The sequence below is a fragment of the Mus pahari genome, chromosome 1 (assembly GCF_900095145.1).
Source record: "Mus pahari chromosome 1, PAHARI_EIJ_v1.1, whole genome shotgun sequence".
Classification (NCBI taxonomy): domain Eukaryota; kingdom Metazoa; phylum Chordata; class Mammalia; order Rodentia; family Muridae; genus Mus; species Mus pahari.
The window spans coordinates 22591518-22605359 of NC_034590.1; the positions used below are offsets into that span (position 1 = coordinate 22591518).

Consider the following 13842-nt stretch of genomic DNA (forward strand, 5'->3'; position numbering starts at 1 on the left):
GCTGGGCTCCTCATGTGGCCGCTGGGCTCCTCATGTGGCCTCTGGGCTCCTCATGTGGCTGCTGGGCTCCTCATGTGGCCTCTGGGCTCCTCATGTGGCTGCTGGGCTCCTCATGTGGCTGCTGGGCTCCTCATGTGGCTGCTGGGCTCCTCATGTGGCTGCTGGGCTCCAGACTCCTCTCTTCAGGATTGTGGAGTCAGCACTCTGACCACTGAGCAATCTCCCAAGCCCCCACTTCAGAATTTCTATTATACATCTTTCATTTTGTTTATTATTTGACTTTTTTTTTTTGAGGGGGGCTCTCATGTAGTCCAGGCTGGGCTTGAATTTACTATTCATCTGAGAATGACCCTACATTCCTGATCCTCCTGCCTCCACATCCTAAGTGTTGAGATTACAGTTGTACTTTTTTTAGAGTGGCAACTCCAGTGAATAGTGCCAACTGTCTTTTACAAAATCAATCCACTGATCACACAAGACCTTCCAGCTCAGTTAAAGAGATCCGCAAATGCTCAGTAAGTAGACAGCTTTAGGCAAGAGCCAGGCCCACCAGTCTCTCTGCTCACAGGCTGTGGGAGGTGCTGGGTGTCCTAAAATCTCCCAGCTCTGATGCTCTGATGCGAGGTTGAAGCTTGCAGATCTTCACTTCTCTTCTCCTCCACTCCCTTCCACCCTCCCTCCCTCCCCCTCTCCCCCCTCCCCTCTTCCTCCCTCCCTTTCTCCCTCTTCTATTGCTCTGATTTTTTTAGGTATTTTGTGCTGAAGATTTCTGCGGGGATTGAATACCCGGGTGAGATCCGGTGGCCCTTGGCCTTCTGCCTTTTCCTGGCTTGGGTGATTGTGTATGCATCGCTGGCTAAAGGAATTAAGTCATCAGGAAAGGTAAGAACTTGGCTTTGCCTGACCTTCTGTTTTCTGTTTGAAGGTGAAAGATGTTGGGCTGGCAGGTGTTTAAGGTCCTCTAGTTCCCACACTGTTCTGTCTGAGCACTTGCCAAAGGAGCTATCAGGGCCTATTGCATTCTCTAAGATCTGTTTACCAATCTGTAAAATGGGAGCTGGGATGGAGGCCTGAGGACCCCACTGGTTCAGGATGTGGGGGCTATAGGAAGATGCGGAATGCTGAAGGGACCACACAGCCATGTCCAGGGTCCCCTGTGCTTTCCTGATGCGCTTGCCTCGCATGGGCTGGACCCGAGCTGAATGGCAGCTCCATTTTCGAAGGATGCTTAGCACAGCTGGCCAAGCATCTGCTCAGCAAAAGTCCCACAGGCTGGAGATGGAGATGATGTGGCTTGACTATGGCCCAGTGGAGAGGATGCAGTTGCTAGCTGTGTAACTCTGACAAGCTAGAAAACCTTGGGAATTTGTTCCTTAATCCTCAACCCCCTATCCTGGGGATGGTAGCCCATACCCTGTGGGATTGCCATCGGGTGTAAGAATGCGTGTAAAATACCTAGTCTATGGCCAGGTCTTTAAAAGGGCCAGCTAGTTTCTTTCACTTTGTTATAAAATGGCTACTAGACTAATGGTAATCCCTGTTGGCATCTCAGAAACCGTGACCTCACTGGGAAATCAGGATGAGTTGGTATCTTGTGGAGAGCTCTGTGTGGAGCACCAGCTGATTTCTCCACATGCATCAGTACGTCAGTTTCACAGCACCTGCCATGTGGGTCCCCTATTCCCACTGTCATACTGCTGGTCAGTGGCAGCAGGGGCATTTGAACATGGGTCTAACTCACTGCAAAACCTAGAATCTACACGGCTTTCTCTTTCTTTTGCTATTAGGAGTAGAGAACCACGGGTCCCCATTGACATGAAGTATCAGACTATCGGTTCGCCTAGCCTGTCTCAGCTCTATTTATCATTGTGACTTTGGAAAGCCCCAGGATGCACTGGGCCTTATTGTGCTCATTTACAAAATCCAGGATTAAAATCAGTATTCTGTAAGGTTCTTTCTGTTTGTTTGTTTTCTGAGTCGGGGCATCACTGTGCAGTCCTGGCTGTCTTAGAACTTGCTAGACAGACCAGGTGAGCCTTGAACTCACAGAGACCCGCCTGTCTCTACCTCCTAAGCGCTGCCTCTGAGTGTACACCAGCACACCTAGCCTCTTAAGATTCTTTAAGCCGTGCGTGGTGGCACACGCCTTTAATCCCAGCACTCAGGAGGCAGAGGCAGGCGGATTTCTGAGTTCGAGGCCAGTCTGGACTACAGAGTGAGTTCCAGGACAGCCAGGGCTACACAGAGAAACCATGTCTTGAAAAACCAAAAAAAAAAAAAAAAAAAGATTCTTTAAATTTCCTTTCATCTGTGCTGTTGGTGGAGCGGCATTACAGCTAGCTCTTTCAAGTGATTAGGATTTAATCTTTGGGGGTAGATTTCATAGGCTTCAGGGAACAGGAAGTTTAAAGCAGTTTGGAGCATGTAGGCTTGTCATTGACAACTGCCACACTAATGCTGGCTCACCAAGGAAAGTTTCCAATCAAAGATCAGTGGAGATGTCTATTTTTTTTTCCCCTTTAAAATGAGGACTGCTACCAGAAATGGTGAACTGAAGCGTCTTATTCTGCCCCGGGTTTTACTGATGTGAATCAAAGTTATTTGAGAGCCAGAGAGAATGTGGGACTGAGCTGTTCACAGTGGAGATTCCACCAGCAAAGCCCTGTCCTACAGAGATGCCTCTTTCCCTGCTGTGATGTGAGCTCTGTTCCTCCTGTGCAGGACCCGAGGGGACAAAGTTGGCCCTTTGGAGCCGTGGCCTTTGAGCTGTTAGAACTCCACAGGTCACTCACTAGTCAGCCTGAAGGGTCTGAAGGTCACAGGCGGGTAGCCTGGCTCCCGGGGGGCTGCTCTGCCTGCAAGTGCAAGGAACCTAATTAGCTGTCTGTGTGGGGTCCCTTCGGTGAGGAGGAGGGTGCCTGCAAGGGCCAGGTGATCCAGGCATCCTCCTTCCTGCCAAGCACGCTTCATTACTGCTCACAGTCAGCTCTGACCGACCATAGGAAGCAGGTGCAGGCGGGAGCCCGCCTGACCCAGACAAGCAGCTTGCAGAAAACCTCCAACTGTTCCTCCCTCAGGTCCGAGGTGTAAGCCAAATATTTCCCCTCTCGGTTCACCAGGAAGCAAAGGAACAGGGCCACCTACCAATGGGGCCATGTGCCGGGGTAGGTGAGGAAGTACCCAAGGTGTGATTTTTCTTTTAACTTATTTTATTAGATATTTTCTTCATTTACATTTCAAAGGGTGTCCCGAATGTCCCCTGTACCCTCAAGGAGACACTCACACGGGCTTGTAGGTCCCTGCAAGTGGCACCTCCTGAAGGCATGCATCCTAGGCACCTCCTTGCCTGCTGTTAGCACCCAGCTCCAGTTCTGGCTTGTCAGTTCACAGAATGACCCTAATGGAAGTAATGGCTTTGGAGTGGCTTCAGGTTTGGACCTTGGTTCAAGCTGGAAGTCCACGAGTGAGATATTTAATCCTCTGTGAGATGTTCAGCCCAGACCTCAGCTTTCTCTGCAAAATAAGACTCATGTCACAACAGCTCTGTGGGAACAGCTGGCTCAGCTGACCAGGCTGACGTCAAGTGAGAGGGAGGGGTCTTGATGATCCCCCCCTGTAGCCCCCATGGACTAGGAAGTCTCTTCTCCTCTGTGGTCCTCCTGTGGGCTTTCCTTCCCATCAGCCCCCGGTCAGGTGTCCTCTGCTGCTCCTTCCCTGGTGAAGGTGAGAAGTGAGCCTGGCTGTGACCATGCCTTGCCTGGTAGCAGCTCTTCTTCCAGGCTCATCTCACAGTGGGGAGGTCAGTCTGGTCAGCCTGAGGTAGAGTGATATTTTTTTCCCTCTCTCTCAAGGTGTCACATATTCTTGGGGTTTCAGAGTGTCTGTGTGCAGATGCAGGGTCTTCCCTTTTTCTTTAGACGTTAAGAGAAGAGGAGCAAGTTTGGAGATGTAGGAGGGTATCTTAGGGTTTCCATTGCTGTGCAGAGACATCATAGCCAAGGTAACTCTTATAAACGACAACATTTAACCAGGGCTGGCTTACAGGTTCCGAGGTTCAGTCCACTATCATCAAGGCAGGAGCAGGGCAGAATCCAGGCAGACATGGGCTGGAGGGGTAGAAAGTTCTACATCATGTTCCAAAGTCAAACAGGAGAAAGCTGGTTCTCAAGCAGCTAAAAGGAAGGTCTCAAAGCCCACCCCCACAGTGACACACTTCCTCCAACAAGGTCACACCTCCCAATAGTGCCACTCCCTGGGCCAAGCGTATTCAAATCACCACAGAGGGGCTGGCTGTGGGCACTACCTCATCTCTGGGACCAGAAGGGCAAAGTGACTGATGTTACATCTGTGTAGTGGTACAGGTGGAAAGAGGTGGTCAGACCCTTCTGGGCTGGAGCCACATAGGCAGGGTGTTTCAATGATTGACAATTTACCGTTGTGGTAAATTGTGGCTCTCAATCCTCTTCTCCTTTGATTGTCCCATCATGCTCCTCCCAGTACTCTGTGAGGGACATTAGCATCTCTTACCACCTGCAGGTATTGGCACTTACATCCAGAGAGGTTTAGCCACTTCCCAAAGCAACCCAGCTCATAAGTGGAGGAGTCAGGATTTAAACTCTAGACCCTGTGACTGTGGAGCTGAGCAGGCACAGTTTGCCACCTCTGTTGGCGTTCCTTCTAGGCTCTGCCCAACAGTCCCTTTTATAGCAAGCCAGGCCTAGTCCCAGCTGCCCACGATCTACTAAATCTCAATCTCAAGCACCCCCCCTTCACCTTGAGGCTTGATTGACAGGAAAGAAAGTACTCCTAACTTATCCTCATCCAGCACATCCCTACGTTCTGCTAATGTTTCCTCCAGATGTTCCTTCACTCAGTCCCTCCATCTCTTCCAGAAGCTACAACTACCTGTTTGCACTTTGGGCATCCTGTGCTCTGACCTCCTCCCGCACCTCTAGCTACCCATCTTTCCACCTGTGACCTTCTGCCATCCTAGAAGTGAATAGTCAGAGCATCACTTCCCAGTTCCTGCCTCACCCACCATCTCCACTCCTTCCCCTTGCCTGCTTGCCTGGACTCTTCGCGATTGCCTTCCTGCTCTGAGACCCAGCTTGAGTGATATCTCCATGAATCCTTCAGACACTCCCAGGCTGGGCATGATATGCTTCCCTTGAGTCCCACAAGTTTCCTATGGCTGACTGTTCAGCCCCTGTGCAGATACTGGGTCCTTTCCATTATGTATCCCCTCTCCATATAGCAGAGTCAGTTCACCAGAAATCCTCCGGAGGTGCCTGTGGAACTTAGGTGTATTTAACAGTCCTCTTATGGCCAGGGCCTGTGCCTGCTTCCACACAGCAGCTTGTATAATCCTATGTGTTGTTTTAGGACAGGTACTCTGTACCCGTATTACAGATATATAAACAGGTTCAGAGGCCTTTGGAGCTTGCCCATGACCAAACTTCAGGATCAGAGATTGGATAACGTTTGTATAGGAATGTGTCTAATTTTAGAATCACAATCTCTTCACCCTGTGAGGCCGTTTTACCTAGGGTTTCTGTGTAAGCCAGGATGGCAGGTATAAGCCAAAGTGTTTTAACTCTGATGGTGGTATTTGGGCCCTCCAGCAGAGATGGGGTAGGTATTTTTGCCTCCATCCCTATTTATGGCTTCTTGCACTGTTGATCACTTGGTAGCTGGGCAGGGGGACATCTCCCAGTCTCCTGTGTCCTGGCTGCCTTAGCCCAAAGCCTTGGGCCTCGTGGCTGGATGCTTTCTTCACCGTGAGGCTTGATTGACAAGACAGGAAGGCGAGTACCCTCTGTTTTTCTCCATCTGACCCTGGCTCCAGTGTCTTGCGTGGGTCTCCAGTGCTGTCAGAGCTTGGGAAGACCTCACTGTTGGGCTGGTGAACTGTGTCTGTTCAGCTCCACATGAGCAAACATTAGGGTGACAGGTACCCTGTCACCTTAGTTCAGTGATGTCCTCAGGAATGCTGCTCACCTGCCTCTCCACCCTCTGCTCTTGCAGGTGGTGTACTTCACAGCCACGTTCCCTTATGTTGTCCTGGTCATCCTCCTCATTCGAGGAGTCACCCTGCCTGGAGCTGGAGCCGGCATCTGGTACTTCATCACACCTAAGTGGGAAAAACTCACGGATGCCACGGTGGGCTCATTACTCTGTTTATAGCAGACTGGCAGCAGGGGTGGTGTGTGTGTGTGTGTGTGTCTGGGAGTGAGACACTCTCAAGTTAGACCACTCTCCTGGATGTGGAGCAGCTGGGGGCAGCCTTCCCTTCCCCTTTGGGGTTCCCATGGCTACATCTTCAGGTCTGGGAGATCTTGGTGTGCTAGGATGATGATCAGGTTGCTAAGCGCTTTCAGATTCTGAAGTAGCAGCTTTCCATCTGCAGTTGCAGCCTGGGCCCTAATGAAGATGAGTGTCTTAGTCAGGGTTTCTATTCCCGCACAAACACCATGATCAAGAAGCAAGTTGGAGAGGCAAGGGTTTATTCAGCTTACTCTTCCACATTGCTGTTCATCACCAAAGGAAGTCAGGACTGGAACCCAAGTAGGTCAGGAAGCAGGAGCTAATACAGAGGCCATTTTACCTTGCTTCCCCTGGCTTGCTCAGCTTGCTCTCTTATAGAACACAAGACTCCCAGCCCAGGGATGGTGCCACCCACAATGCCCCCCCCCATCACTAATTGAGAAAATGACTTACAACCAAATCTTGTGGAGGCATTTTCTCAAGGGAGGCTCTTTTCTCTGTGATAACCCCAGCTTGTGTCAAGTTGACATACAAAACCCTAGCTAGTACAACGGGGATCCTTTGATAGCTTTGGGCCACCTGCACATCACTTATTCCTTACTAAGTATAGCGTGCCAGAGGCAGAGTGCTGCTGGTTGGAAAATTAGAACACAAGCAGCTCTTTGATTTTAAAGGCCCCAGACACATTTGCATATTTCCTGAACACAGATGTGGGACCAGCGGATACTTGAACTTTCTCTGTGGGTCAGGTGTATGGACATCACACTCTAAAAAAATTCACCCTCACACACATCCCTCCCTGTGAAGGGTGAGTGTGTAACTGCAGATGAATTTTCAAAACTGCATTTCCAAGGGTACATCAAAAACTCATGCCAAGGATTGAGTTTGGATGCACATACCACAAAGAGTCCAGGTAATGACAGCATAAACAAGATAACAGTTGCTGGTTGCTGGTCAAAGGCCAGTTCAACCCTCTGTGACGTCACAAGGGATCAAGGGTCTGGTCTTTCTTCCTCTCCATCCTTAGTGACCAGATCCCGAGAAATGATGTAGCACCCACCATCACACCACCATTCCAGGCAGCACATGTGAGAGCCGAGGCAGAGAGAGGCAGCCTTCCTCTTTCAAAGAGCAGAGACTGCAAAGGTTCCACATAATAATTGATTTTCACACAATTGGCCAGAGACTAAGTGACAAGCTTAGTCTTCCCCACTCGAGCCTCTGGACACTCTGGAGAAGCTGGACTGATTTTCAACCAATCAAAGCATTGTTTTGGGGCAGACAAGAAATGGGTGCTGGGTGGATGTGGGTTTTAACCAGTCTCACACTTGAAATCTACCTTTGCATTATTTTAAGTACATTAAAATTTTTATTTATTTGTGTGAAGCTCAGGTTCTGGCAGTTATCCTAAAGTATAAGACTGTCAGTTAAAAAGGGTTTTTGTTTTGAATCCGTGACTATATTTTGGTGTCACAGATTGTTCTTTGGGTGGGTAAGCGCTTTGAGAGAGGGCCATCATCCTGTTCTGTCTGGTGTGATGTGGTGGGCTGGGTAACCTGGATGCAAAGGTAGATTTCAAGTGCAAGGCTGGTAAAGGCCGCATCCACCCAGCAGACGTTTTCCTCGTCCACTCAGAAAGTCTGCACATCCATTATCTTAATCCTTCCTTCGATTACACAGAGTTAGAATCTCCTAGCTAAGTCCTGCCTTAGCTTCAAGAACAAGAGATTCATAGCTTCTGTTGTGCACTCTCAGCTCTCTTGTCCCCAGTCACCTCCGATTCATGTGGGGAGGTGGCATGGTGTCAAGCATGTCACCGGAGGTTGGACTCTCTCAGTGACCTGACTCTCTTTCTTCTTCCCAGGTGTGGAAGGACGCGGCCACTCAGATTTTCTTCTCTCTGTCTGCGGCCTGGGGAGGGCTCATCACTCTTTCCTCTTACAACAAATTCCACAACAACTGCTACAGGTACGTGTGGACATTCCAATCCAGAGGCTGCAGGCCAGCAAACTGAGCAAAGCAAAGCCTCGGCACACACCCGAGGCAGAGTTATAGAGTCACCCTGGGCTCAGGAGGAGTGGCTGGACAATGCCTGGTCACTTACTCCTTCATCTCAGCTGACCCCACTGACCAGGGCCCTGAGTGGGGGCTCAGTGGCTACCTACTGGATGCAGTGTCTCTTTGGAGTGGGTCCCAGTGGCTAGTTGTGTCCTGTAGAAGTCCATGTATACAGTCATGGAGTAGTCACATGTATAGTAAGGTCACTGATCACTCGATTTCAAGAGGGAAAGATGGCCTGATGCAGAGGAAGGGACAGCATGGAGCTAGGGGGCATTTGAGGATAGCTTTGCTATTTGCTACAAATGCAAGGATGTGGCCCTTTTGGACATCTGTTTTCTCATCTATAGAGTTCAGAGTGCAATGTCTTGTGTGTAAGAGGTGATGCATCCAGTTACCACAGGGTATTTTGGACATAGTGGGTACTCAGTAAGCAACAACAGTCACTACCATCATTCAGAATCAAGGCGCTAGACTCAGGGTGCACAATTTTAGCTCATAGTTTCCTTGAAGGATAGGTTCAGATGCCAGACTCAGGCCTTTGAACAGTTTTGGTCACACTGCTCAGCAGCTACCAAGGCCAACTGGTCTGAAGGCCATCAGAGGGTAAAGCACTGCTGTGTGCCTCATAAGAAATGAGGCTGCATGGCATCAGAGCAGAGACCCCGGCTGAGAGCTAGAAAGTTATTCAAATTCTGTCTCACTACCAAGAAATCCATGGAACCGCCTGCCTCCGTTTGCTCTTTAGGTAGCTCAGGGGTCTACAGGGCAGATGTTTCCTTCACACTGGCTCTGTGGTGGGGCTGAGTGGGGTGCAGAGGTCACTTTGTTCTGTGTCCGCAGCCCCTGAAAAAGAGGTGAAGTCACTGCCACCATTACAGTATAGGAAGGGGAGTGAACTGCTCAGGGTCATTTTAGGTTATACATGAAGCATACTAGCAACCATGTATGGAGACTGTAGGGTCAGGTTTGTTTGGGTAATGCATGGAGACTGTAGGGTTAGTCTTGGATGGGTAGTTAGGTCATAAGCGCTACTGTAGGAAGTTTGCTTTCATTCAAATTTGCAAGTGGTTGCTACCAACAAAGGGGGCAGGTTAGAAAGGGAAGGAGGGGGAACAGGAGGGGGAGGAAGGGGAGGAAGAAGAGGAAGGGGAGGAGGAAGGCCAGGATTTTAATGTAGGCCTAACGCTCCTCCCTTTTTCCTGTGACCTCACATTTGAGCCTTGGGCAGGCTGCAAACACCTATCCGTGTTACCAGCAGAAGGCTCTAGAACAGTGGTCCTCAACCTTCCTAATGCTGTGACCTTTTAATACAATTCCTCATGTTGTATTGACCCTCAACTGTAAACATTTTTAGTTTCTTTGGTGATTTGAATATTCTTGGCTCATGGGAAGTGGTACTGTTAGGAGAGGTGACCTTGTTGGAGGAAGTGCATCACTGAGGGGGTGAGCTTTGAAGCTTTGCCCAGTGTGGAAGAGTCAGTCTTCTCCTGGTTGCCTTCTGATCAATTTGTAGAACTCTCAGCTCCTCCAGCACCATGTCTGCCTAGATGCTGCCATGCTTCCTTCCATAATGATAACAGACTGAACCTCTGAACCTATAAGCCAGTCCCAATTAAATGCTGTCCTTTATTAGAGTTGCCTTGGTCATGGCGTCTTTTCATGCAATAAAATAAAAGTTGGTACCAGGGAGTTGGGTATTGCTGTGATAGACCTGACTATGTTTTGGTGTGGAGAAACGTGGATTTTGGGACTTTGGATTTGAAAAGTGGCAGAATGCTTTAAGGGGGGCTTAATGGGCCATCTTAGTAGGAATATGGAAGACATTGGTGCTGAGAGTTCTGTATCTTGTTTGGAAGGCAACCAGGAAAAGACTGACCTCTTCCACACTGGGCAGAGCTTCAAAGCCCACCCGCTCAGTGATACACTTCCTCCAACAAGGCCACAACTACTAATAGTGTCACTTCCCATGAGCCAAGCATATTCAAACCACCACAGCTGCTACTTCATAATTTTTAATTTTTATACTTTGTAATTTTGCCTGTTAGGAATTGTAGTGTAAATATTTTTTAGAGATAGAGGTTTGCCAAAGGGGTCATGACCTGCAGGCTGAGAACCACTGTTTTAAGTCAAAGGCAGTGATGCCTCTGCCCCCATTGTTTCTCTTGCTCTTTTCAGCCCTGTGAGCCCTAGTCCTAGGCTGCCATCATAATTCTGATGTAATTTCAATGTCCCACTGCCTTCTATTCCTCCTAGTGGGTTCCTCATACGGAGTGTCAGAACTCTCCTTGGTTACTGTGATGGCTGGATTATCTCCTATCTTGATATTATAGTCATTTTGGGGCTATTATTGCAAGAATACTTCACATTGGGTAATTTATAAACAACAGAAGTTTATTGCTCATATTTTGGAAGTCCAAGATCAAGGTGCTAGGAGATTCAGTATCTGATGGGGTCTCTCTCCAGGTTTTAGTTGGTCCCTTGCTGCTCCATACGAGTAGGCCTCAGAGCAGCACACATCTCACAGCCTCTTTCATGAGGGCAGCGTCTTAGTCACTGGATGAAACCATTCTTCCAAGGCCCTGCCTCGTAATATGAGCACCCTGGGGACTGAGCTTCATCATACTAATTTGGGGGAAGACATGAGCATTTAGCCACTGTGAATTAGTTGTGACCCTGTCTTAAGGATAAGAAACTAGAGTTTCCCCCAGAGGTCCCAGGTGGGGCCATTATAATATTGTGACATAGAATAATATATAATATCTTTATTGATTCTACGAGAGTGTTATATAATGTATTTCAATCACTTGTATTTCACCCCTCCTCCCAAGCCTACCTCCTCCTCCCCTCCTCCCTTCACTTTGTGTCTTTTTATTGCTAGAAGACATTGCTAGAAGAGCTGGTCCTTTAACCCTGACAAGCTTTCTGCCCCCTCTTCTGTGACAGTCTTGAAGCCTTGGGAGTAAAAGTTGTGTTGTAGATGTATCAGTTGGGGAATTGGAGACCAGCACCTCAAAGCCAGCTATGCTCTGCTTTCTCAGATGGTTTCCATTTGTTGAAAAAAGACAACTCTTTGATGAGGGGTGAGAGCTATGTGCTTATCTGTGGAAATAAGAATGAGTGTTTAGATTATAGTTAGAAAGTACACTGCTTTAGGAAAAATAACGTTTGAGTCTTTGAGGCATTTTGGATTGACAGAAGGGCGTCTGTGCTCAGGACTGCTTGCTTCTCTCCTCGGATGCATGTGTGTGTGGACAATGTGTCCATAGATGGTCCTGCATGCACGTGGGCACACAGATACATGGCACATATTTGTCCTTCTCGGTCCCTTCCTACTCACGAAGCTCACCTAACCTCAAACTCTGGTCTCTTCCTTCCAGGGACACGTTAATTGTAACCTGCACCAACAGCGCCACTAGCATCTTTGCCGGGTTCGTCATCTTCTCTGTCATCGGCTTCATGGCCAACGAGCGCAAAGTCAATATTGAGAATGTGGCTGACCAAGGTACAGGACAGTTGTCACCCTGCTGTCCCAGGACAGGTTCCTGGCTTGCCTCACAAGTTTCTGATTTGTTCTGTTCGGAACTTAGATAGATTGAGGTGGGGTGCTCAAGTGTCTTGACAGAGTGAGCAAGACAGGCTCCATTGGGAAGCTCAACAAAGAGCTAGAGCCGGCCTAAGACAGATTGTTTTCAGCCTGTTCTCTCTTCCTCTTCCTTGCTCTCTTAAACTTGCTCCAGCCTGTCTGGGTCAGGGCTGTGCCCGTTGTATCAGTTAGGCATGAGCAGGGGAGTCATTAGGCAGCCCACAGCCCTGTTTCTGGCTCTACAGTGCTGTAGAAGCTGAGGGCTGGTGCTAAATGAGCTCCAACTGGACTTCAGGGAGCCTGGTCCTTACGAACCACTTTCCTAATTGTTAGGTCAAGTATGTTCTCACGACTTTCTGCTTAGTTAGCATTGCCACCCTGCAGTTTTCTCCCCAGCGAGTGGCAAGGTTGGATGGGTAGTGGAGGTGGGAGTGTGGGATAAATGTTTACGCTGCACCCAAATGATGCTAACATTTGCATAGTGCCCTCGAGTTTGTAAGGAGCCTTCATTTGAATACATTCAACTTACATTATTTCCAGGACAGCATTTGCAGAGGGAGCATTTGCGATTTTTATTAACCTTATTTCCACTCTGCCTGGTTCTACAGAGGATTAGGGTATTGCAGGTTTGTGGCCACTGGGGGAGCGGGGGGGTGTGTGCTTCATTGTGGAGATTGCTGATTATTATGGCTGGACTGACTAGGCATATGAGCTTCAGTGTGTGGGGACTGTGATGGGTGGGTGCAAAGAGGCATGTCCCTGAGGTGGGAGGCTTGTCTGGCAGTTGTCCTTCAAGTGATTCCCCATGATTTTCAGAGTTGGCACACAGCAGAGCCAAGTTCCAGAAGGTCACCTTTTTGGAGGGATGGCTCAGTCTCTTCCTGTTCACCGGGCATAATTCATCACTGCTTCCACTTGTGCCAATACAGCCTCAAAGAGTTAAGGCTCCAGCATATCCCAGGGGTATCATTATCTCTCCCTGGAGAGAGTGTGAGCCCCCAGAGATGTTGGTTCCATATCAGTGGGCTGTGGAGTGCTTTTCCTGGCTGAGAATTTCCCTATTCTCTGTGAGGCAGGAGATGCTACAAAGGCCATATCCTCAGGCACAGAGCCACCCCTAGCTGTTCTGTAACCTCAATTTCTTTTAGAGGAGCCATTGAGGCTGATAGTTTCTGTCCCACTTTCTAGAACATCTGAGGCATTTTGGTTTCTAAAACAAAACAAAATAACCATCAAACCTATCTTGTTGGGAACTAGGGGATGAACTGATAAAAATAGTATTTTTGGGGTGGGGTGGGGTGGGACACAGGCCACTTAGGCTAGCTAGCTGCCCCGAGCTGTCTCCTGACCCAGTGAGGCCCGGAGAGGACAGGTGCCATTAACACCCAGGTTAGATCTGTGTATCTTCCATATGCAAAGCAGTAGACATTTCCAGCATGTCCCTCTGAAATTCCCCCTTTCCATAGCTGGTTTACTCCCTCCGTTTTACAGGAAGAAAATCACATCTAACTCAGGCACGGGAGTCCAGAAGGGTCCCTGAGTCTTAGGACCTCTTCTAAGACCCCTTGTGGGTCTTGGAAAATTCTTTGAAAAATTTTATTTATTATACATGTTATTGTCTCTCTTATTTTTGAGATTATATATACGCTTCCCCTTCCCTTTCCTCCCATGTAGCCCTCCTTGCTCTCTTTCAAATGTATGGCCTCTTTCCATCAATGGCTATTGCATGTATATACAAATATATTCCTAAAAATAAGCTGTATGATATTGCTTGTACACGGGTGTTTTCAGGTTAGACCCTTTGGTATTGGATAACCAGTTGGTACGGTCTTCCCTGGGGAAGACTGTGTCTCCCACTCTCAGTTTTTTGTGTAGGGTTGAAGCCTCGTGATTTTTCCTGTCTTCTCTGGCACGCCCATCGCTGTCCTTACCCA

The 13842-nt window shown here is 48.6% G+C and overlaps 1 protein-coding gene across 2 annotated transcripts in view; it reads left to right on the forward strand.

Moving 5' to 3' along the window:
* The window catches only part of Slc6a5 (solute carrier family 6 member 5), a 47569-nt gene that overhangs the window by 18923 nt on the left and 14804 nt on the right, over positions 1-13842 (forward strand). For both annotated transcript variants that reach the window (XM_021200316.2, XM_021200313.2), the window contains 4 exons: positions 750-882; positions 6025-6159; positions 8129-8232; positions 11703-11827. In XM_021200316.2, coding sequence (XP_021055975.1) covers positions 750-882; positions 6025-6159; positions 8129-8232; positions 11703-11827 — 497 coding nt within the window. The remainder of the gene's footprint in view (positions 1-749; positions 883-6024; positions 6160-8128; positions 8233-11702; positions 11828-13842) is intronic.